The sequence below is a fragment of the Arachis stenosperma genome, chromosome 3 (assembly GCF_014773155.1).
Source record: "Arachis stenosperma cultivar V10309 chromosome 3, arast.V10309.gnm1.PFL2, whole genome shotgun sequence".
In the NCBI taxonomy this organism is placed as follows: Eukaryota; Viridiplantae; Streptophyta; class Magnoliopsida; order Fabales; family Fabaceae; genus Arachis; species Arachis stenosperma.
In genome coordinates, this window is record NC_080379.1 from 170,799,440 (window position 1) to 170,825,613 (window position 26,174).

At 33.7% G+C, this 26,174-nt stretch overlaps 4 protein-coding genes and 2 pseudogenes across 5 annotated transcripts; 3 read left to right on the forward strand and 3 right to left on the reverse strand.

Annotated features, from left to right (window-relative positions):
• Positions 1-3,734: 3,734 nt before the first annotated feature.
• On the reverse strand, positions 3,735-7,007 carry LOC130970115 (uncharacterized). The gene is made up of 3 exons (XM_057896102.1): positions 6,106-7,007; positions 4,817-5,806; positions 3,735-4,721 (listed from the first exon to the last, which is right to left on the reverse strand). The coding sequence occupies exons 1-3, from the start codon at positions 6,683-6,685 to the stop codon at positions 3,898-3,900; spliced, it is 2,394 nt and encodes a 797-aa protein (XP_057752085.1). The 5' UTR covers positions 6,686-7,007; the 3' UTR covers positions 3,735-3,897.
• A 333-nt stretch (positions 7,008-7,340) lies between these two features.
• On the reverse strand, positions 7,341-8,221 carry LOC130969637 (cysteine proteinase inhibitor B-like). The gene has a single exon (XM_057895462.1). It carries the CDS (start codon positions 8,077-8,079, stop codon positions 7,687-7,689), a length of 393 nt encoding a protein of 130 aa, XP_057751445.1. The 5' UTR covers positions 8,080-8,221; the 3' UTR covers positions 7,341-7,686.
• Positions 8,222-11,841: 3,620 nt separating this feature from the next.
• LOC130968570 (alcohol dehydrogenase 1-like) lies at positions 11,842-13,911 on the forward strand (annotated as a pseudogene).
• Positions 13,912-14,054: 143 nt separating this feature from the next.
• On the reverse strand, positions 14,055-14,854 carry LOC130968571 (auxin-induced protein 15A-like). The gene has a single exon (XM_057893918.1). The coding sequence runs from the start codon at positions 14,466-14,468 to the stop codon at positions 14,199-14,201; it is 270 nt and encodes an 89-aa protein (XP_057749901.1). The 5' UTR covers positions 14,469-14,854; the 3' UTR covers positions 14,055-14,198.
• On the forward strand, positions 14,229-18,580 carry LOC130968572 (auxin-induced protein X10A-like; annotated as a pseudogene).
• A 1,564-nt stretch (positions 18,581-20,144) lies between these two features.
• On the forward strand, positions 20,145-26,090 carry LOC130968568 (pentatricopeptide repeat-containing protein At5g27270). 2 transcript variants are annotated; one of them, XM_057893914.1, is made up of 8 exons: positions 20,145-21,061; positions 21,215-22,628; positions 22,731-23,042; positions 23,707-23,811; positions 23,886-23,973; positions 24,073-24,194; positions 24,416-24,480; positions 24,840-26,090. In XM_057893914.1, exons 1-8 carry the CDS (start codon positions 20,528-20,530, stop codon positions 25,401-25,403), a joined length of 3,204 nt encoding a protein of 1,067 aa, XP_057749897.1. In that variant the 5' UTR covers positions 20,145-20,527; the 3' UTR covers positions 25,404-26,090. The 2 variants fall into 2 exon arrangements, with proteins under 2 accessions (XP_057749897.1, XP_057749898.1); XM_057893915.1 differs by having other exon boundaries at positions 20,924-21,061; positions 21,199-22,628; positions 24,840-26,085.
• The last annotated feature ends 84 nt before the right edge of the window (positions 26,091-26,174 follow it).

Sequence of the window (26,174 nt, forward strand, 5' to 3'; positions counted from 1 at the left end):
TGTTCATAGATCGGATATGGCTGAAATTTCGATCCAATTCGCACTAAACTCATTAGATCAAATTCAATATTTGCACATTTTATGTTTGGATCAGATATCAAATATATCCATAAAATAAAAATATTAAAAAATTTATTTTTATAAAAAAAGTCAATAATTTTTTTTGTTACTTTTTTAAACATATTTACTTCTATCTGATTAGAGTGTGGATCCGATTCGATCCAATTCGATCATCTTACAGATCATATCATATTCCCAAATTACAGATCAGATACGGATAAATACTGTGGATTTATGGATATGATCTAATCTATGAACACCCCTAACTATTACTGTAGGTTCATTGTTGCAAAAGAATGCTTTTTTTATTATAAATCATTACCAGATCTTAATTACCATTAAAACAACTTAATTGTCAACAAAGAGATAATAGTTATTGGTCTCTGAAATTATGTTCATATTTCAATCTATTTTCAAAAATTTTGATTTACTCAATTTAGTCCCCCAACTTAATAGTTATGACTCACATTGGTTCTTAATCTTATTTTAGTCGCAGTCTCACAAAATCGTTAACGACATGCTGAGATGGAGTAACGACTGCTGCATTATACGTTCTAGCGACTATTTGATGTGACAATTGAATTTTTTTACCTTAATTTTTTTTCAACTAAACACTTAAAACCCTAATATAAGTCACGGATACCTAAGTTAAAAAATTAAACTAAGTAAATTGAAACTTTAAAAATCAGATTAAATATCGAATATAACTTCAAAACAGAACTTTAACTTATGTAGTGATTAATTTAAATGAGAATAAAATAAATCAAAATTCAACATAATTTTTATCAATATTTTTAAATTCAAAATTTCTATACCAAAATTAACTAGGATTTCTCTTTAAATTAAAAATTTAATGAAATAGTAACTTTAATTATCTTACCCAGTGTCCTAATTAATTACTTTTATGTCTTAAAAAAACTATATATGAGAAGAAAATAATTAATTTGTCTACTTTAATAAATAGTTATTTTACTAAAATGAAAGAAACTATTTTTTAGAATCTTTTAAGAACTAATTAATACTATATATATATATTTTGTTACACTACATTTAGTTATAAAAATTTTATTTATATCTAATGCTTATATTAAAAATGAAAAGAAAATTTAAATTAGTGAATTTTAATCTATAATATAAAAATAATATAGTAATTATTTTATATATTCTACGAATATAAATTAATTATTTTTTTATTTGTAAAAATTTTAAGAGGCTTGAGCTTGTTATATATATATATATATATATATATATATGTGATCTATTTTTATATATAAATAATTAAAAAAAATCTAATAGTTAATCTATTACTTTTTTTGTTTTAGTCCAAATTAAATATTTTTTATTATTTTTGGAAAGAAAATCTTTTGAGAAATTTAATAATATGTGATGAGGAACACCGAATAAATTATACGGAAACCAGTTAAAACACAACATGAAAATATCTTTAGCAAAAGATGAAATAGGTGTCTTTATCTGAGTGGTCACCGGTATAATTATGTTTTAAATATATACATATAATAATTAGTTATTGTTATTAATATAATAATAGTAGATAAGTTGTTTGTTTGTTACTGTTCACTACAGCAAAACAGCATTTTTGCGACGTTTTTATTTAATGCTTGGCGACGGTTTTAACCGTCACTAAGTGTTTTTGCGACGGTTAAAAAAAACGTAATGGATTTGAGCGTTGCCACCTGACATAGTGATGGTTTTTAAAGTGTAAAACCGTCAATAATTTGCAACACTTGTCAAGGTGTTTTTATATTGTATTTTGTGACGTTTTGAAATTGTCGTTAAATTACTAACTCCTGTGATAATTTTTCTTATATTTTAGGATTTTTTAAACCATCATGAAATTTTTAGTGACGATTTAAAACCGTCACTGTATTACTACTAAGAAAGCTTTTAAGTATATTTAGTGACTATTTAAACCGTTATAATATTTTTAGTTACGGTTTTTCAATTTGAAACCATTACTAAATTATTAATTCTTGTAACAGCTTTTTCTATATTTAGTGACTTTTAAAATGTCATAATCTCTTTAACATTAAAGCTTTTTTTTATTAATTATTACAAAAATTATTTCTATTATAGATAATTTATGTGTCTACCAACCAAATAATAGATGTCATTATATTTCAACAAATCTAAACTCAATTCTATAAGTTGTACAAAAATAGTAACAATGTAATTCAAAAATTGAATTCTACAAGTTTTACATAGAGATAATCCATAAAAATAGCTATGCTTGATGTTTCTCATTGTTTCTTGTAACAACTACTCAGCAGCCATCTTGTCCCTTTTGATACTTTCTAATTTATTCTCTTCTGTCTGGATTAACAGCAATTAAAGAACTGGTTGACATTAGCATTGTAACAATTTTTGCTAAAAAAAGTTAAACTGGTAGCACCCCATAAATCATAAATATCTTAAAAGTTATGGCTGTTTAAAAACTACATGGAATAAGACAGGGCTTCATTTAGATTAATTATTATATCATAGAGGAAACATTTGGCAAGGGGACGAACAACTAAAAGAACTAAGCTCAAATAGTAAAGTTTAAGGAATCAGTTCTATACTAAAGATATAATGCATGAAATTTGTATCTCTAAAATTGTTTGCTTATTGAATTATTACAAAGGTAATAAAAATTTTAAGAAAATATTTCATCGTTCAATAACCTAAAGTTTAGTAGCCAAATCTTTCTTCTCCTCCTTAAGTTCTCTAATCTATTTTTTAAAATAAAAATAAATAAATAAAACATAGATTAGTAGATGTAAGAACAACAAAATATAAATTTTTAAATAAATAATGCAGCAAATAAGCTACATACCTGAGTTCTTAATTTTCTAATTGTCGATTCTTGAATAGCCTGCTTTCTGGAAAGCTCTTCACCTGAGATGAGATACATTCTAACATAAAAAGAGACCTTTGTGATATCCAATTGTAACTACAATAGCAATGCCTCTCAAATATATTATTCATTTGTCAACACAAGATAAAAACAATTAATTCATTGGATACGAAAATTTTTTGTCTTTTTAGGGGTGCCATACTTGGCCGTAAGAAAGATTAAATAAAGCATATGAAATTAAAGAAAAAAAATAATGACCTTTGGATGGTCCCGTATATATGTATGTGCATAGCTTTCTTAAGCTTGATTGATTAATACCCTATATTGATATATTGTCCAAAAGAAAAACAAATAAGAAACAGTATCCAATATCCATGGCTTTATGCAAATCCAAACGGATTTAAGAGTAATAAGAGTAATTTCTTTACCCCTTCAATCCATTTAAGTCTGTCGTTTAAGGAAAGATTGTTAAGGAATAAGGATAAATTTATTGAGTTAATTAATAATTATGTTCATTAAAGTTGGTATATTAATTTAATGCTAAATATTAATGTGACATTAGAGTTATTTAGATAAAGGCAAGGGCTACGATCTTAGAACCAATCCTCCACGGTGTAGCACAAGTCGATATATCCCGTTTGCGTTCAACAAGGTAGCCAAAAAATACAAAAATTTTGTGAAGGATGTAAAATGGACAATGAAAAAATAGTATGTCTTTAGCTTTAGTTCTTCTAATTATGTTAAGTGGACAATGAGAATGTAGTAGAATACTTGTTTATTCAGATTTAAAATTTCAAATGTAATACTTTACTTGCTGATGTATTATGATAATGGATTTGTGATATAGTATTTGCTGATGCAAATATAAAGATACAAATGTAGTAGAGTAGTTGCTGAATGAAATATGCAAATATAAAAATATTAGAGTAGTTGCTGATACAAATATAAAAATACAAATGACATAATGCAAATATAACATAAGTCTACTGCCCAGTAGGATCGGCACTGGCACCTTCACATTGGCGGCATCTACTACGATTGTGGTCCTCACCACCACATTGTCTACAACGCCTAGGAGCATGCAACATTCGAGTGCCCATTTCATTCAAGAAGCGTGTCATTTTTGGGCGACCTTTTGTAACTCGTCTGAGGGATGGATTTGGTACAAATCGAGGTCCATGATAAGCAGGCCATGTTGCGGGATCCCCTAGAGGCCTAAACCTAGCTCTGTATACTCTTCGAACTTGGTCCATCTTATAAACTTCATGAACATACACTTGCCAATCTAATCGTTGGTTCGCACAACAAGCAAATACATGTCGACATGGAATCCGGTCCAGTTGAAATTCGCCGCAGTCACACCGTTGACGACCTAAGTCAACATTATACTCCACCCCACTAGGCATCTCACGCACTTCAAATACCTGGCTCTGCCTGTCAAAACAATTAACCTGGATATTCCCTGATGCACGTTGGTTTGCATGCAATTTTGAGGTCACATGCTCAGAAAAAATATGACCAGCACTAATGCGATCCTCAGCCTCAGCTCTTTTCCTGGTAAACAACTCATTAAGCTTGTGAAAGGTTTCCTTTACTAGTGTAGTCACAGGGAGATTGTGAGCACCTTTCAAGACTGAATTGATGCACTCCACCAGATTCATGGTCATATGACCCCATCGGTAACCACCGTCGAATGCCAACGCATACTGTTCACGTGGAATACAGTTTAACCATTGGGTGTAAGCCTCACCCCTTTCTCGTAAACGCTGGTAATGTAAATCGTATTCGCGTACCGTCTTCGAATATCCTACGATATAATACAGATATGCAGAAATACCAAGTGAAAATGAGATTCATCACAATTAATTCTAACAATAACAACTTTAGTCTATGCATATTTACCTATGTTGACGATGAGCTTTTGCAAGTATGGTGCCCCGAACTTCCTCAAGAAGTTCGACTCTATATTTTTGATGCAGAACATGTGAAAGGCTCTAGGAGGGGACCAAGCTCCGTTACTACGGGAAATAGCTGAACTGATGGAATCGTGTCTGTCAGAAATAAGTCCAACACCATCCCGAGTCACCACATGTTGTCGCAAGTTACTGAGAAAAAAGTGCCACGCGTCAGAAGTCTCTCCCTCCACGATCGCAAATGCAATAGGTACGATGTTGTTGTTACCATCCTGTGAAACTGCAACTAACAGACAACCCTTATATTTTCCATATAAATGTGTCCCATCTATCTGGACAACTGGTTTGCAATGTCTGAATGCTCTAATACAAGGGTAATAACTCCAGAAGACTCGATGTAATACTCGGATATCAGTAACCAAGTCATCACCCTGATATACAGGCATAGTTTCAAAGTGAACAAAAGCTGATGGCTCCTTGTGACACATGGCCTCAAACCATATCGGCAAAGTTTCGTACGATGCTTCCCAACCCCCAAATATTTTTTCTACCGCTTTTTGTTTTGCCAACCATGCTTTCCGATAACTGATTGTGTAGTTGAACTTTGACTGTACTTCCGCAATAACTGATTTCACCTTCAAAGAGGGGTCATGCTCTACTAACGGCTTTATTGCTTCTGCAATTGTGTTAGAATCCAGTTTCGAATGTTCTTGAGAAATGGTGGCTCTGGTACAAGTGTGACTACCATTATACCTCCTTATAACCCAACAGTACTTTCTACGGATCATACAAACCTTGATCAGCCAATCACAACCTGACCCATATTGTGTACACTTGGCATAAAATGTCAACGGTTTCGACTCATACACCCGATAATCTACACCTCTACGGATGGCATAATCTTTTATCGCCACAATGACTGCTTCTCTGGAGCTAAATTCCATTCCCATGGCAAATTCACCATCCGCCACAAACAAATCTGTCAATAAATTATAAATCATTCTTAAATTATCTTAAATTTATACATATCCTGAATAAATGTTTACTAAATCATCTAATTATCACAACATCAAAGAAATATGTAAATACATAAATAAATGCTAATTAATATTAACTAAATAAATAATAAAACACAACCTTCTCTTAAATTTAACTAAATAAAGACATATACAAATGCTAACTAATTATATTTTCACATGTCATGTAATTACTTAATCCATCAATAATATAATGAACAACATAATTTTAATGTTTCATAAAAATATTCAAATTATGAACCTGAATTCATATATTCAGGAAACTCTGGTGCATGCATAGCCTCCAAATCTAGCGCACGCATGGAAAATGGTTCCTCAAACCGATGTTGGTTTGCTAGTGCATTTACCACTTCTGCCTCCACAGTGCCATCAGCTTGATCTTCGTCTCTATCTACACCAACGGCTTCGTAGTTGCTTTCAAACTCTTCCTCACTATCACTATCATAATCTTCCTGTTCAATATTTCGATCTGCTTCAGATTGTTCGAACTGAATGTACAACTCAATGAACAATATTTGAGAACGACTTTTAATATACATGGAAAACATCTCTTGCATGCTTGCTTCATCAGTTATATATTTGGTTTGAAATTGAACAAATCTACCAAATACCAATATAGGATACCTATATAAAATACATGACACTTTCCTTGACATTTGAAAATCTATCTTCTCAGAAATCACACCTTTTAATTCTTCAAATGAGATTGTAAATGGAATAACAATATCTAATGGATTCTCACATACAAATTTCACTCCTTCAACTGTTTGTAATAAAATTTGACCAAAATAATACACTTTCAACATAACTCTATCATCCATTCTATTCTTCACTTAAAAATAATCTAAAGCTCAGAAATGACTCTCCAGCCAGGAGGAGAGAACGAGCTCTCGAGAACGAGCTCTCGACTGCTGAAGAAGGAGGAGAGAACGAGCTCTCGGTTGCTGAAGAAAGAAGGTTTAGTGAAGAGGAAGAAGAGAAGAGAGATCTGGTTTAGTGAAGAGGAAGAAGAGAAGAGAGATCTGCAACTAGGTTTCGGGCTGACTGTATACAGATATGTATAAGGTAAAGAAATCGGTTGGAGCTCTCGGCTGCTGAAGAAAGAAGGTTTAGTGAAGAGGAAGAAGAGAAAAGAGATCTGCAACTAGCTCACGGGCTGAATGTATACATATATATAAGGTCAAGAAATCGGTTGGTCCGATTTCACTCCAGAAATTTACCCTCCGATTCGGTTGATCAACGGTTAAAAAAAAAAGTTAGCTCCCTTGTAATCAGACGATCCGATTTCATTCATCCCAAATTCAATTTTTCCGTCACACACAAATCAGGCCGTCCAAATTTGTGTCCCATCTTCATCAACATATAAATCGGACGGTCCTCTGCATAAAATTTAAAACCCAAGCCGCCACATCCGTGTCTAACACAACAAACCTCCATAAGCAGGCACAACTCACACTATACTTTCATATCCGAACAAATCAGCCTCTTATACCGGTGACGAAGAGAAAAATAGCAAACTATATTATTGTTGGTCCACACACAACAAAATAAATACAACAAAAAAAGCTCACTACAGATGGGTGAGTACATTAGATTCGAGTAATACAAATATATAACATGTTATTAGTTTATAATACCATTTATTTATGAACATTGATCCACATACTCCGATCCACAGCGGCCACACATGACAAGTACGACTCGTGATTAATTAGTAGGCATGCATGTGTCAGCACTACTATTATATGAGTTAATTCTAATTAATTAACCTAATAATAAGCACATACAAACATGCGCTCTACTAGCTAAAAAGCTAGTGATCTCACTGAGAAGTAGGAGCGAAATTGAGAAGCTTCTTGCAACGGAGCCATGGCTTGACCACCACTTCTGAATCGAACATCCTTGGAGATCCATTCTGAATGGCAGAGATCTTGAGGTAGTACTTGATCCCAGCAACGACCTGCGACTCCGCCCCCACCACCTCCACGAATTCTAACCCTTCCTCCTCTTCCTTCTTCAGCTTCAGCCTCTGGTTGTACTCATCCACCGAGAACTTCCCAAGCTCCTGAACCTCCTCGTTCCCCTTCACGTTCTCGATCTCCTTCCTGCCCCCAACCATTCCCCTGTACGATTCCGCACCGATGGATAAGGAAGTCACGGTGACCAGGAGTATCGTCAACGTCATCGCCGGTGATCTTATCAGCAGTGCTTCCATGTCCAGTGATAGATGATAGATCTCTCTTTTTTTAACTTGCGCATAGATCCACTATCTGTGTCATTCTTATGAGGAAGATGGAGTATGAGTATTTGTGTAATTTTTGGATGAGCATGAGAATAATAATTATTAAAGGGATGGGAAAGAAGGGTGACGGATGATATGTATGTTGGAGAAAATGTTAGGACCACTTAAATTAATTGTTTTTTATTATTATTTAATTTTAAATTTAATTTTTTAAATATAATTTATTTAGTTTAATTATTTAATAATTTATTTTATTTTATATTTTAAAATATTAATAATTAAAAATAATAAATTTTAATAAAAAAAATTTAACAATCAATATTTTTATTAAAATTTAATCAATACTTAATTAACAAAAAAATAAATAATCTTATATTATTGAATAAATTTTTACATTATTAAAAATATTATTAATAATTATAAATTACAAAATTTGTTAATTCTCTAATATTTTTCTTTTAATAATTCTCTAATATTTTTTAACATGTTATTGTGGTTACCGGATGCCGTTTGTGTTGGTCATGGGGATGAGTGAGGTAACAGTGTGGCTGTGAGAAACTGACAGATAAGCTCACCCCATTCCTGTGGATTGACACGTTACATATTGCATGCGCTCTCACAGTGCCAGCTAAATTAATTATACTATATAATATATATTTAAAATATTATATTATTTAAAAATAAATTAGATAATATATAAATGAAATATTATTATTTATTTATTAGTTTGTAAATTTTTTTAAATAATATTTTAATTTAAAAATTAAAAATAATTAAATTAACTTTTTATTTATAAAATAAAATTATAAATCTAAATACTTAAATTAAGGCACATAAAATTCTTTTTATCTTTTAATTTCTAAAGTTTTGAATCATAAATAATAAATTATTTAAATAATATAATAATCTCTTAAAAACAGTAATCTTGATTAAATTCAATAAAAATAACTTATTATTTAATTTTCGAAAATTCAAAATCTTATACATACCTTAAAAAATGAATAAATGATCGAAATTGAATTTGTATCCACACAAGATACATTTCGTGTAACAAAAGTATTCTGTATTTGATTTGCACTTGGTTGGTGGTTATCCGACTCTATGTAGCATTCCAATCCTCCAAAATCTTATCTACGTCTAAGTGAACGTTGGTATATAAAAGTGGGTAGAGTTTTACGTATTAAATCGAAATCCTAGCAAGTTATCTTTTTCAATTCCAATTATACTCCAAAAATAGAATCTTGTTGAATTTCATATAGTGTTAAGTGCACCCACTGTCAGAAAGAATTATCTCGTAACCCTTGGAATGTCTTTGCACATATTTAACTCTATTGTAAATGATGGAAGTCGCAATAGTTCTTCAAGTTTGAATAAGATGAAGGAGTAGAAGCTCGACATCAGATGTTTTTGTGGGAGAGAGGTTGCATTGATGGAGTCTGACACGATGACGAACCCTAAGATAGCGTTTGTTTTCGAAGGCAGGACATAGACAACACTTGTTTAAAAAGTGTTTGAAAGTAGAGACATGGACACTAGACATATTGTCTTTGAGACAGTTTTTTATACTTTTGTGTCCACTCTTTTACGAAGGACAATGATGGACACGAGATTTGGAAGAGTGGACACGGACTTTTTTATAAATTTTGTTTTCCTTTTTGCCCATAGATATTTTTTATTATTCCGCTATTACCCCTTCTTATTTTTCCTATTGCGTTGTTCTCAAAGAGATACTTTCTTCTTCTTGCTCTTTCTCTATCTCTTTATTTTCTATGTACTCTCTCTTTTCTGTAGAATTTTTTTATTGTGGTACATAATTCTTTTCTTTTTATCGTTTTTACTTCAATACCATTTTAATCTTGTATTATATTATTTAATTTGTAATAAAAATAATAACAAAAATAATTAATCTTGAAACTTTTGAAAGATAAATATGATCAAAAGTAAAATTAATCTTTTAAAATGTTAAAAAATAATTTATAAATTGTAATTGATTTTATATAATTTAAAAAAAATAAGTTTTTTAAAAAGAAAAATCAGTTTTTATATAAAAAAAATTGGTTTTCTAAATAAAAATAGATTTTTATGTGAAAAACTAATTTTTTTCATGTAAAAATGAATTTTTTTAAAACTAATTTTTTATTTAAAATTAATTGGGCTTATTAACCTAAACAAAATTTTTTATTAATCAAACTCATTTATTATTTTTGTTAATCTTAACCATACGTATTCCTACATATTAATAATAAATTTAAAAAAAATAATTATATTTATAAACTTTATTTTAATATAAATACTAATATATTTTTTTATTAAAATTTTTTGCTTCTTCAAATATTTTTTTTAAGTTCCGTCTGTACTCGTACTCCTACGTACTCTCATTTTTTATTAAATTAATTTGTATTTGATGTAAAAAATTTGAAATTATCGGCTATTTTAGTTATTTCATATAATATTTTAGTTTTGTACATGTGTATCCAAACATAATACTAGATATTACATTAGTGTCTTGTCCAACGTATCCAAATACAATACACAAAGGATAATTTTTAGTATCTCCATCCTATTGTCTCGTCTCAGTGTCATGTTCTGTCCTGTCTCTACAAACAAACGCAGCCTAATAGATGGTTCATGCGGTAAGGGCTAGGTGCTGCTATTGTTGAGGCGAGAAATTTATTTTTGAATTTTAGTTGACATTTGGGTGTGTTTTATTTATTTGTTCAAACAAGAGACTGCAAATACTTTGTTTTGATGGATGAAATCGATGAAGGATGGAAGGGTCTAATAAGATGTTTAGCCAAAAAAAATTCGAAGTATTTTTATGCAAGGCATCCTCAATACTGGCTAGAAAGATAGACAAATTTAGGGTTGAAAATATGGGTGAAATTAGAGAAATTAGAGTGTTGCTTTCAACCATTACGTTTGGGGTAACGTTTTATTTATTTTGTGAGTTGTATTTGGTGATGCAAATATAAGATTTGTATAATTTAGAATCTTTGTTAATCATGAGATAGTGAATTTTTTTCTTGATATTGGCATGATATGATGTGTTCCTTACATTGTTCTTTTTTTTTTTAATTTCTGATATGTAACACCCTAACTTTTAGCAACTCATGATCGTACTAAAAGTTTAGGCGTATTTTGCCTCTAACCCATTTTATTTTATACTATCTTCATTTAATATTGAGCCTTCGCAAATACGAATCGAAATTTAAATCAAGAAAATAAAAAAGTCTTTACTTTAAATCTCTTAATCACAAAAATGTATGAGAGAGATCCACCAACAATTGGATTTAAATTTATTTACATTAAACTAACAGGTAATTTATTAATTAGCTATTTGAAAATAGCCACACAAGAACATGGGATGGCAAGACTTTCGAACTAACAACTGCGATGAAATCTCATATGTGATTCATTGAAATGAATAATAATAATAATAATAATAATAATAATAATATATTATTATATTAGTATACTAAAGAAATATGATCATTAAAATTATCAGGATGTGTTGAACAGCAGGAATGAAATTCAAAGTGACAGTAGTCAACAACACATGCATTGAATCTATGAGGAGCATGCATAAAAAAAATATTAACATATGGACATATAAACATACAAACGAATAAGGGGCAAAAAATTGCAACAATAAAGGAGAGAGTGCCACATCAGCAGTCATACCTCCAGCTTTTAAGATAGAAGTATAGATAGATAGATATAGATTTGCTAGTTTAAGTTTAGAACTGCACCTTCCCATTCTTTTCAGCCAAAACTTTTGCTTTAGAAAAAAACACATAGCAGGTTTCTAAATTGAGCAAATTCTTACAAAGATGTGCACTTCACAGGGTGTTATTACATGCAAAGGTATAATATTTATCATTAATTCATTATATCAACATTAAGCATGCATGTAGAAATCAATTTTCATGTTACTTTCAAACATGATATTATGCAAAGTTATTTGCTTTTTGCAGCTGCAGTGTGCTGGGGATTAGGAATGACAGTAAAGCTTGAAGAGATTCAAGTTGATCCGCCGAAATCAGGCGAAGTTCGAGTTAAGATGCTTTGTGCTAGCATCTGCCACACTGATGTTTTAGGCATTCAAGGATCTCCATATGTTAATGGTTTCCCTCTAGTACCTGGACATGAAGGAGTTGGGTAAGATAGATTGCAAATTCAAATACTGCATTGTATTGTATCAATGATAGTCCATGAACATGATGAATTGGTTTTAAATTCTATTTATAATTGCAGTGTTGTAGAGACAGTTGGAGATGAAGTAAAAAATCTTAAAGAAGGGGATATGGTGATTCCAGCATATATAGGAGAGTGTGGACATTGCCGGAGTTGTGTCTCCGGAAAGACCAACCTTTGCCTGACATACACTTTCAGAGTTACTGGCTTGATGCCAGATAACACTTCAAGAATGTCCTGCAGAGGCAAGAAGTTACAACACACTTGGACTTGTGCAACGTGGTCGGAGTACATGGTTGTCAATGCCAATTACCTTCTCAAGGTTGATCCAGGCATCAATCTAGCCCATGCTAGCTTCATCTCATGTGGGTTTTCAACTGGCTATGGAGCTGCTGGAAGGAAGCCCAAGTTGAAAGTGGATCAAGTGTTGCTGTTTTCAGTCTTGGTGCTGTAGGATTAGGGGTACGCTTCAAATAGATTTGTTTGGAAGTTACTCAATCCATCCATCAATAACTGTCGAAGTGAGAAAAATGTCGTACATATCCAACAGTTATCAATGGATGGAGGGAGTAGTTTGCTTCTAGTTTTGAGCCTTGATGAGTTTTGATAATGACCTTGTGATGCAGGCTATAAGTGGAGCGAAAATGCTGGAGGCTACTAAGATAATAGGGATTGACACAAATGAGATGAAGAAGAGAGAAAAAGGGAAAGCTTTTGGAATGACTGATTTTATAAATACTCAAGAATCTGATAAACCTCCATCGGAATTGGGGAAGGAACTGAGTGATGGATTTGGTGTGGATTATTCTTTTGAGTGCACTGGAGTTGCGTCTTTGATTAGTGAATCCTTGGCAGCCACAAAGATGGTTAGTTTCACTTCTGTCAAGTAATTCAGCTGTTTGATTTCATCAAATTATATGATTCTTGCTTCTTCTAATTATTGCTTCGGATTATGTAGGGAACCGGTAAAGCAATAACGATTGGCGCGCCAAATGAACCTATTGTGCCTTTCAATCATACAGCAATTCTGGCTGGCAGAACTCAGAAGGGTTCTGTTTTTGGAGGTCTAAAAGCCATGTCAGACCTTTCAATTGTAGCTGACAAATGCCAAAAGGAGGTACTTTAAACTTGAAAGACACTTAAGTTCAATAGATACACTACATTATCGTTTCTGGAATATGCTTAATACATTGATGAAAAAGTCTCACAATTATTTAATGTATTTGGACTATTTATTTACATTTTCACAGGAGTTCCCTCTTCAGGAGCTATTCACCCATGAGTTCCCATTGACAGATATAAGCAAAGCATTTGATCTATTCAAAGAGCCAAATTGTGTCAAAGTTGTCATCAAGATATGATTTTCTGGCAATTGATGGATGTAAAATTCAAATTATGCAGCTTCAGATAGTTTTATAGGAGAATATTCTGCTTTAAAAATCACAGAAGTTGCAGTCCAACAACTATTCTGTGTGAATATAGATAAAGAATTGTTTGATGCATGTGTGTATCAGTTGGCAGTTATTTTACTTCACCATTGTAATGCAAAATCAAACAAATTTGTGATATGCAATGTAACTTTATCCAAGTGCACAATGTGCACTCATGAATATTTTAATAAGAAGGTGTTCAGCTCCTACTTTGAAATTTATTAAAACAGGCAAAAAATCAAGTTTTTCTTTCAGCGCGTAACTTCGCTTATGTAAGCTCCTAATTTCAGGAACAAGTGAACAATGCTATATGATAAACACAAAATTGAATAACTGAATTCATTGTCAATTTGTCACTATACAACAAAAGTAGACATACTCTTTGAGTTTGTCATCTGATTCTCTATACTAATCTATTGTATACAACATGTATATGCTAATCTATGTCAATCTTCTACAGTCTGAGATTTATAGCCCATTCAAGTGAGAAGTGATTCTTTGGAAGACATGTTCACTACAAGGAATAGTGAGACCTCCCATGGGATGATCATATCCAAATTCTTCTTCAGCTTGACTCAACAAGTCTTGGAATGAAGGTTGGTTCAAGTATGATATGGGGATCACAAAACGCTTTTGATTCTCTCCAACATACACTGCAAGATACCCTTTTGGGAGTTCCACAGATTTTGAAGCTACTTGGCTAGATGCCCTTCGAATAACAGGTAAATGGAAACCCATTTTTCTGTATGTATGTAAGAACTAGAGCAAGGAAAAGCTTTCAAGTTTAAGATAAGAAGTGTTGATGCTTAAGAATTGCAATGAATTGTGTTGTTTCTAAATACAGGAGGAAATGTATTTATAGATTTTAAGATTCTTTGGAATATTATTATTTCCAAGATAAAATTATTGCTGAAGTCACTATAGGATTGCGGGGCATACACACGAGAGATCACATGGTGCTGTCTTAGAAGTGGTTAAGAGTGAATGCTCCCACCTTCTCAAAGAATAGTCAAGACTGAAGCCACTGCAATCAAATGAGATAAGATCAAACTGAAACCTTATTTCTGTTTCATTTCTTAATTAGTATTCCATATTTTTGTAAACATGCTTTAGACATGTCACATTTTCTTCTTCGGGTTGAGAAATTGACTAAATGCTAATATATAGCTACCAACCGTTGAACTAATCTTGGCAATGAAAACAATTATGAGGTACTTGATGGCTATATATATATATTGATCTATGGACATGTTTTAAGGCATCTCATATGAATCCTTTCACGTACTGATGTACCCTGTGATCTGTATTCTATTGCAATAAATGTATTCATATCCACTCTGCATCATTATTAGACAATTTCCACTGATTTAGTAGGTTACCCATCAGTATAAAGAGCCAACTTACGTGATATGTCTTGAGCATGTCTGCAACATACGTAGTAATCCATTAAATCAGCTTTGTATTTAACTATTTATTAGCTTCTCAGTCGTCTCTTTCAAAAGGTGGTAACATTGTTTGGCAAGAACTCTCAAATCTAAAGTAATATTTCATAAACACAATGAAGACACTACCATGTGATCTTTGTTTCGCCCTTGTCTCAAAGTAGACCTTATCGAATGGCTAATTATTCAAAAACTTATAGATGGTATATCATATATAGACGGTTACCCTTGCACTCTAAAGCAACACAAATCAGTAGCAACAACAATTCTTCTTTACACCCTTTGAGATCATTTGCATTTTTATTAGTTTGAAGCAAAAGAAAACAATGGGATTTCGCTTACCTGCTATAGAAGGGCATCATCTGCTGCAACCCAAGCATCCTCTGTCCCAAAAGGCTATCTTGCAGTCTATGTTGGAGAGAAAATGAGGCGGTTTGTGATTCCTATTTCCTGTTTGACTCAACCTTCATTTCAAGAGTTACTAAGCCAAGCAGAAGAAGAATTCGGATTTGGTTATCCAATGGGTGGTCTCACTATTCCTTGCAAGGAGAATGCTTTCGTGGATCTCACGTCTCGCTTGAATGGACTATAGTATAGTCCAAGGAAAACAAGACTGACTTAGATTAATTGAGAGACAAATTTGTACAGCAGGCACTTTGAATTTTTCTTTTTTACTTCCTTTTTATTGGAGGATATTAACTACCATCTCATTGAGATGTCAAAGATGTAATATCAGAATATTTTTCCCAAGTTCAATGATTTTAAACACCTAATCCCGAAGGACTTGTATACTCGATTTCTTTGCATATGATCTTCACTTTTGAATGCATCCATGTGAACATGAATGCATCTAAATAGTAAATGCTTTACTGCTAGCAAATGAATGTCCTGCTTATGATGAACAGCTTTACTTCTCTAGATATAGTAAATGCAGACACAAATTTTAGTCATTGATTTTAGCCATGTAGAAGATATAACACTAAAGTATTTCTCTAGGTAGTAGTTATTAGGTACTAGCGAAAGAACTGTCATTGTTGAAATCGATATAGATCCTTCTCTACATCTTCAGTTTTGCTATTCCAGTGAGCTAGCTAATTTGTTGAAACAAATCCATAACTCTTGATTACTTAAAGCTAATTGAGAGGATCTATAAGTTATTCAACCAATCTCTTCTGATATTTCCTTTGTATTAGTTTCTTCTATGCTAAAGGTTGTTGGATCTTATGTTTCTATAGTCTTCATAGTTTATACTATTACCACATATTCACAGTGCACTCTCTCCCAGATCAGAAGCTCACCAACTTTGATTGTTTCACTTGAATTTGACATCCTTCTGAAGCTTGTCTTCTCTAATTTTTTACAATGATGTACATCTTTCTGATATATATAACTGCAACTAGTATATTTGAAACCATTGCATAATTGTACTTTTAATTTTTTTTATGAAAGAAATAGATTTGCTCATTTGTAGGGCCATGTTTTAATGGATTCCAATTTCATATAATGTTAGTTAAATAGTCATTGAATCTACGTGGATTACAAATTTGCAATTCTCTTTTATTGTTCTTTAAAAGTTCTGAGCAATCTGAACATGTTTAATTTTATATTTGAGATCATTCATATCAGACAAAAGCAAACAAATTTTGACAATGTCATGCTGTAACTTTCTCATTCAACATTTTTACACTTTCAAATGAATGATACAAGGAAGAGACCAAAATGGACAATGCTTATAATAAAAGAAAGAGCCTTCTGTACTACAAAATTTGTCTCAGCTAAGCTATGTCAGTGTCTATTAGAACAATCTACTGGCCAACCAATTGAGAAGTGAGGTTTAGGAATTCATCCTCACTGCATGGAATTGTAAGACCACCGGTTGGATGTTCATATCCGAATTCTTCTTCTGCTTGGCTTAATAATTCTTGAAACGAAGGCTGGTTCAAGTAACATACAGGAATCACAAACCGCCTCATCTTATCTCCAACATAGACTGCAAGATAGCCTTTTGGAACATTAGTCCCTTTAGATGCAGAAAGTGATGCCTTTCTAATACCTGGAATGCGGAAAGCCATTGTTCTTGAAGGATTTGTATGAGAGAAATATTTGAGTTCTGATACTTGAGGAGATGCAACTAATTTGTTTTGGTTGAGAACACAAGACAAGTGTATATATAGTTGCCATCCTGAAGAAATAATTCTGATGAAGCTGTAAAATGGGGTCTACAAAGTGAAATGATCATAAGAGATCACATGGTATTGTCTTGGAGGTCTCTTTCAAAGGTTAGGACATAGGAAGCTAAGTGAGAGTACATATCCCACCTTCTGAGGTAATTGCTAGGTAGCTAATATATGGTATCCACTTGAAATAATATAAATATACATAAATTCATAGGTGAAGCATGCTTCTTCAAAGTTCAAACATTGTAGTTGTACTAAAGGTACTCCATGAGACATGCTTTAGACATCTCACATGCTTCTTCAAATTGACAATACAACTGATAATGAAATCTGTTGATATGAGGCCAGATGAGAACTAATATGAACCACAACTCTTCAAGTACACCAGATTATAAACAACATTGCAATCTGTTGGCCTACCCTCTACAAGGTGGACCTTGAATTATGTAGTTTAACAAGCTGATACATATGAAAGTCCGCCAAGACAGTACCATGTGACCTCTTACATGCCCTTGTCTCTGAATAGGTCCTATCTGATAGCCTTCCTCCACCAATCATTCTAATATCTGTATATGTTTATAACATATCCTTTTATCTATATATATGTTCATGGTTGCAAGCATTTAGCACCAACACAACTGCACAAGTCATTCACATACTAATTCACAAAAAACTCAAGATTTCATCTTAATCACAAGTCATATCTAAGACTAATATTTCATCAACACATACATACAACAATGGGTTTTCTTTTGCCTGGTATCAGAAGAAAGGCCTCATTTAACTCAAACCAAGCAACTTCCAAAGTTGTGGAAGTCCCAAAAGGCTATTTTACCATGTATGTTGGCGAGAAGATGAAGCGGTTTGTGGTTCCCATTTCTTATTTGAGTCAGCCGTTATTTCAAGAATTACTAAGTCAAGCAGAAGAAGAATTTGGATATGATCATCCAATGGGAGGTCTCACTATTCCGTGCAGTGAAGATGCTTTCTTGAACCTCACATCTCGCTTAAACTGAGTTAGCATAAGTCATGACAAAGGAGACTGACATAGATTAATTGAGAGTGAAACTTTTCCTTTTGTGTAACAAGAATTGAGAGACAATTTTGTATAACAGGTACTATAGTATGTGTTTCTTTGTAGCATAACATCATCTCATTGAGATGGCAAGGATGTAAATATCTGAATTTTTCCTCCCAATTTCAATGAATTTATAGACTTCATCTCGAAAGATTTATAGACTTAAGTGCTTTGCATATGCTCTTCACTTGTGTTATTCTTTTGTTGTGTTTCTGCCACTGTTGTATAAAAAAGTTTGTATTAACTTTATGGAAAGCTGCAGAATTTGCTTCCAAAAGGCCTTGCTAACACACATAAGCACACCACCAGTTGGCCTTGGATCTGTAAATAGCTTTATGACATGAAGGAGTGAATTATTAACTGATTTTTAGTTATATGGCTAAGTTAAATATACCCAAGTTCGTATTATCAAATGTTTTTTTTTTCCTTCCAAAATTAGGAGTGAAATTCGAACCCAAGACCTCTAGGTGAAGATGGCAAGACTATGTCATTTGAGTTATAACTCGTTGACATTCGTATTATTAAATGTTGTCCTCGTTATTATTATTATCATTATTATTTTGTGTTGAGTTATGAAATTGAGAGCCATCCATATGAAATTTGCTGCAAATGATCTTATGATGTAATGTTCTATTCCTCAAATGGACATATGATCACTAGTTATGTTCGTTCATCATATATAAATAGTATCGATGTCAAAATCCAAATATATATATTTTTACTTTGAATTAATGCAAACTAAAAGATTGTGTGGTCTTTACCCTTGAATTCTTAGAAATCAACAAAAAAAATAAAATTCATAATTTATATTTCAAAGAGAGCAGGTAGAAAGGGGTCATACCGTGTAGAATAGCTCGAGAAAATCAACAGTGAATCTCAAGCCAAACCACCACCCAAGAATAAGCAGCTCCAGAGGACAGAAACCATACATAAAAGGAAACATAAAACATTGAAGAAATCATGAATTTAACCAGTGGATTTTTTAAATGACCACAATAACAAAGCATTCAAAAGGTTCTTCTTGAATTAACATTCAAGAATCATTTTAACAACTATAACTAATCTCCACATAACATGAATATATGAATCGAAAAAACTGATTTTAATCAACTACTAAACTGATTTTTATGTTAAAAAAAGAAAGCTGAATTTTTGTTTAAAACAAAAAAGAACCAAAAACACCCTAAGATCAGAACGTTCATGGCACCCAGGTCAAAAACCACATCTGTTATTTGAAGAAATCATTTAATTGGCCCTAACAACTTCTTTTGGTGCAAAATGAAATAAGAAATAGTAGTATTGTCAAAGAACACCTTTTCCAGCAAAGCTCTCTCAGCATTCATCGTTAAGAATAAACCACCTCAAAATCAAAATAAGAAATAGTAGTATTGACATATACAATATCAAACCAATAACAAATATTTTAAACCATTTAGTTGTACAATAATTCAAAAAAGATGGCATGATTGAACTAAAAACAAAGTTAATCATGGATACCTCAATATCAAATTTTCCATTGACTAACTGTACAGCTTCTTTTAGCATTGATATATCCACATTTCTATTTGATAGAAGTAAAATCATATTATCCAAGGGTCAAATAGGGATTCGTTTAGAAACAGTAATGTAATACTTCTTTAACTTTCTCAAGATTTCTGGTCTCAACATGATAAAAATGAAACAAACTTCTCAAAAATTATCCAAGACATTATAAAACTGAAAATTAACCCAAAAAAAACTCGTGAATTTTCAAAACAGAAAAATGCAACAGAATTTATTCATTAGGTGAAGTAAAATTGAGGAAAGGAGAAAGAAAAGATGGCACCGAAGGAGAGTGGAGAACCCTAAACCCAGTCACCGGGAGAGAGAGAAATGACGGCGGAGCTGATGGAGTAAACCTCTCCACCGCCTTCGTACACCAACTGTGGGTGGCTCTGGCCTGACGGGATACACGACTTGTATTCTGTTAATGTACGAAGGGTTTATGGGAGCACACAGCATCTTCACACTCACACACACATCATTATCCATTTTAGCGTTGCTAGTATATATATGATTATGAAAACTGTGGTAGGTCCTTAGTGAAGTCAGAGTGAGTCAATGGAGTCTCTGAAATCCCCTTTTCTCTTCTCCACTCCACTCCTCCCTCCACCTTCTCTCACAACCACCAACAACAAACCAATTACTCGAATCCGCTCCTCCTCACTGCACAGAGACCCCTGGTCCCTCCCAGACGGGGATCCCGCCAGCCCCAAGCCCCGTTCCCGAAACCCTAAGAACCCTCTCTCCGACGACAACGCCCGCCGCATCATAAAGGCCAAGGCCCGCTACCTCAGCGTCCTCCGCAGGAACCAGGGCCCACAGGCCCAGACGCCCCGCTGGATAAAGCGGTCGCCGGAGCAGATGGTTCAGTACCTTCAGGATGACCGCAACGGACACCTTTACGGGAAGCACGTGGTCGCCGCCATCAAGAAGGTTCGCGCTCTCTCTCAGAGGGTGGATGATGACTACGACATGAGGATGGTCATGGGTTCCTTCGTTGGCAAGCTCACCTTCAGGGAGATGTGCGTCGTCCTCAAGGAACAGAAAGGGTGGCGCCAAGTCAGAGACTTCTTTGCTTGGATGAAATTGCAGGTTCCTCTCTTCTTTATTGGTCATTTTCATGTCAATTATTATATTCAAAATAGCTGAACAAGACTCAGTGGATGTAAATGTGGTTATGCTTGATGTTTTTGCTCCAAAGTATAGAGATTGATACTGTGAATTGATAGTCTGGTGCTTCAACAGCTGAGCTACCATCCGAGTGTGATTGTCTACACTATAGTATTGCGCTTGTATGGGCAAGTTGGAAAGCTTAAGCTAGCTGAAGAGACCTTCTTGGAGATGCTTGATGCAGGTTGTGAACCAGATGAAGTTGCTTGTGGTACCATGCTTTGTTCATATGCTAGATGGGGGCGACATAAGGCTATGTTTTCTTTCTATTCAGCTGTAAAGGAAAGGGGTATCATGCTTTCTGTTGCTGTCTACAACTTTATGCTGTCTTCTTTGCAAAAGAAATCACTCCATAGAGAGATTGTGTTAGTATGGAGGGATATGGTAAGAGAAGGGGTGACACCTAATGATTTTACCTATACTGTAGTCATCACCTCTCTTGTCAAAGAAGGGCTACATGAAGATGCTTTCAAGACTTTTGAGGAGATGAAAAATAATGGATTTGTTCCTGAGGAGGTGACTTATAACATGCTTATTAATTTAAGTGCTAAAAATGGCAACAGGGATGTAGTTCAAAGATTGTATGAGGATATGAGGTTTCAAGGAGTAATTCCTAGTAAATACACTTGTTCGTCACTTCTATCGTTATATTACAGATATGAGGACTACCCGAAAGCCCTCTCACTCTTTTCAGAAATGATAAACAACAAAATTCCAGCTGATGAAGTCATCTATGGTTTGCTTATTAGAATTTATGGAAGGCTTGGTTTATACGAGGATGCTCATAAAACATTTGAAGAGATGAAGCATCGAGGTTTGCTTACCAATGAAAAGACATATTTGGCAATGGCACAAGTCTATCTTACTTCGGGGAAGGTAGACAAAGCCTTGGAAGTGATTGAACTCATGAAGTCTAGCAACATATGGTTCTCTCGATTTGCTTATATTGTCCTGCTACAGTGTTATGTGATGAAAGAAGATGTAGTATCTGCTGAAGAAACATTGTTGGCTCTCCGCAAGACTGGACTGCCTGATGCTGGTTCTTGTAATGATATGCTCAATTTGTATGTGGGACTTAATTTGATGGAAAAGGCAAAGGAGTTCATTGTCCAATTAATGGAGGATAAGACAAATTTTGATGAGGATCTTTATAGGACAGTTATGAAGATTTATTGTAAGGATGGAATGATGCTAGAAGCGGAGCAGTTAACAAATCAGATGTTTAAGAATGACTTATTTAAATATAGTAGTTTCGTCCAGACAATTTATTGGATTCTTTGTCAACATAAAGGGGATGAGCAATCTGATGATAAACTTGTTGCTTCTGGGTCCATTGACAAACATGATGTCACGGCTCTAGGGCTGGTGCTCAATTTATATTTGTCAAATGGCAACTTCAGCAAGATAGGAACGTTACTGAAGCTATTACAGGAATATCCTGGGGGATCAAAAATTGTTAGTCAACTCACCATCAGCTTGGCCAAAGATGGTATGAATACAACTCGTGTCTTATTGTCTCTACCTTGAAAAAGTCATATCTTATTAAGCAAGTTTCTATTTTTAACTTGGGCATTTTTATCTCATTTTTCAGGAGAATTGAGTAAAGTAGAATCTCTCAACAGACAGTTAACTGAAATTGACAGCAAAATGGAAGAAGCCACCATTGCTTCTTTGATTAGCCATTGTGGCAAACAACATATGCTGAAACAAGCTGAAGACATCTTTGCAGAATATGTGCATTCTCACACACCTAGTAAACTACTTTATAACTCTATGATTGATGTATATGCAAAATGTGGTGAGCAAGAGAAGGCATATTTGCTATACAAGCAAGTAACCAAGGAAGGATGTGATCTTGGTGCTGTTGGAATTAGCATCATTGTAAATGCTTTAACTAATGGAGGTATATCTTGGAACTGAGACTATGAGAAGAGTAAAGTAAACTGGACTACTAGTGTGCAATCCTTATTTTTTATTTTACACGTGCAATGCCTTGTCTTGTATATTTCTACCATTATGGTGAATACAATAGAACAATAGAAGTATAGAACAATGCATGAGTTCTTGTTTTCGAAAATCTATAACTTATTGGATTCGAAAGAGATGACAATACATCTGTATTTGGATCTTTTCTCCCAAATATGTGAATGTTTTATCTTTAGTTTTAATTAACTGATTATGTCTTGTCTGTTGTATCTTATGTTTCTTTGGTTTTTAACTGCATTTTGTTGTTGAATCTTGTAATGTATGTTTTGCATACCCACTGCTTTCCTCTGTTTTTGGACATCCCTTCCGTGCTATAACTCTTTTGAAAAAAGGTAAAGGATAATCTAACCTGCTATTGTATCTAAATCACGAATGCTATTATACAAGTGTGAACTGATATCATATAAATATAATTGTTCGGAAAATTAATACTTCTGTTAGTTTCTGAAAATCATAAGTTGATAATTTTAGCCTGGAGCATTCTGTATTCCTTGTTACTTCTATTTCAGCGTGCATATATTTAACATTTAGTTGATAATTTTAGCGATGATTTTTTTCTCTCTCTGTCTCTCACCCCCCAGGAAAACATCAGGAGGCTGAGAATATCATCTGGACAAGTCTTGAAAATAACTTGGAGCTTGATACTGTGGCTTACAATACCTTTATCAAGGCCATGCTCGAATCAGGTTGATGTCAAGCCTGCATATAAAATATAACATGAAACAGAACCTTTACCAATATTGGTTGTTCGGTTTTGTAGGTAAATTGCATTTGGCATCCAGTATTTTTGAGCGCATGTGTTCCTCTGGTGTTGCTCCATCAATCCAAACATTTAACATGATGATAAGGTCGCCATTTAATAAGGAATTCTTTCGCTGATAGTGAGTGCTTATACCTATATTTTTCAGTTTCAATTTCTTAGACTAAATGTTAAACTGCCAATCCAGTGTCTATGGGAGATCCCAAAAGTTGGATAGAGCCGTGGAGATGTTCAGGAAGGCTCCCTCTTTAGGTGTGCCTTTGGATGAGAGAACATACATGAATCTGATTGGCTACTACGGGAAGGCTGGTACTAAGCTATAAACTTAACAAATATAGAATTCTGATCATTATGGATGCAATACTATATCGAATTATTGATAATTCTTTCATTCTTTAATATTTATGGCACGTGGCTGTTTGATATTTTAAATCTATATGCTGTTTGCTGACTGGTTCATTACTTTATTATGATTGCTATTCTTTACATCTTTGCTCTCAGGACCTAACTATTTATTTCATTTTGTTCAGGTAAGGTACATGAAGCTTCACAGTTGTTCAACAAAATGCAGGAAGAAGGGATAAAACCTGGAAAGGTAAAGATGAAACTAGTTTTGAAAATTAATTTCTTTTTCTAGGTTCTCAAGGTTCAAGTATATAGTTGGCAATTCCTGTTGGTACTTATAAGAATTGATTTAAAAGCTTATGCTGTCTGTACTATCGGCTCAATATTTCCCTAGCAATTAACTGCTATCACTTTTTGCTTGCTTATGATGACTTTGCTTAAGAAATTACCCATGTTAAAGAAACAGGAATTAAATAGTAATGTTGCAATCAAATGCAGTGAATATTATGTGTTATTGTGTGAAGACTTCCAGCATTGGAAAGCAATTATACTTTGTAATCTTGTCATAATGGGTATGAATGTTTTCTCATTCTTTGCCTTTAACTGCAGGTTAGCTACAACATTATGATCAATGTATATGCTAATGCTGGAGCTTGCCATGAAGCAGAGAAGCTTTTCCAGGCCATGCAGAGACAGGGTTGTTCACCTGACTCTTTCACATATCTCTCCCTTGTTCAAGCATATACCCAGAGTCTGAATTACTCTGAAGCTGAGGAGACCATATGTACTATGAAAAGCAAAGGCATTCTACCATCTTGTGCACATTTTAATATTTTGATATCCGCATTCATCAAAGCAGGGATGATCAATGAAGCCAAGAGGGTTTATGAAGAACTTCCAACTTTTGGTTTGATTCCTGATCTCATATGTCACCGGACAATAATGAAAGGTTACATGGAAAATGGATGCGTGGAGGAAGGTATCAGTTTATTTGAAAGTATAAGCACGTCAATAAAAGGAGACACATTCATCATGAGTGCAGCTGTGCATTTTTATGAAGCTGCAGGAATGAAAAAGAAAACTGAAGAACTGTTGTGTATGATGAACAAGATGGGAATCCCATTCTTAAGGAAACTTGAATTTGGATCAAGAGTGAAAGTAAAAACATCATGATGACATATAAATTGATGCATTTGTGTGCTTGAGGAGCAATGTGCTGATGGTGAAGAAAGGTCAGCTATGAGCCTATGACTCGTGACTAATAGCGCATGCATAGAGATCTAATTGGCCGTATTATGCTGATGGTGGAAGCCTGATGATTGCTGCCTATATAGTTGATGGTGGTGATAAAAAGACTCCAGTTCAGGTCAGAGTGCTTCTGGCGATGATGAGGATCAGATCCGGGTTATGCTGCGGTATATCTAACCAAAATCTGTATACTACTTAGCTAGCAGATTTTGAAACAAGGACATGACTGCTCAATTGTCAAAGCAGCTCGAGTCACAGACTGTTTGACTGCAGGACGAGGGTACCTACTGTTTGGTCGCAGATTATGGTGAGGTCGGAATGTGAACGGTACATGATTTTTCTCTCCATGTTGGAAATGTAGGTTTGTTGTAAATGATGTATTCTTGGAATAATAGATGAATTCAACTACAGGAATAAAATTGATTTTTTGTTTCCCATATCTTGTTCCTTTTGCTCCTGCTTAGCGTCAAATTTCGTGGAGGCTATTATGATTGAATTTTAGACCATTTTATTGGTTGGTTTTTCCTGTTCGGACAATATGTTTAGGAAGGACCATACTCTGATGGATATTGATTGCATTGACATAATCAAATGAAATCTCGTCGGTTTTAGAGGAGTGTTCATGCTAACTTGAGAGGATGGGCTTTGTTGCAAGATTGGTGAATGGGTCCGTGTTTCAAAAAATTTATGTATGCA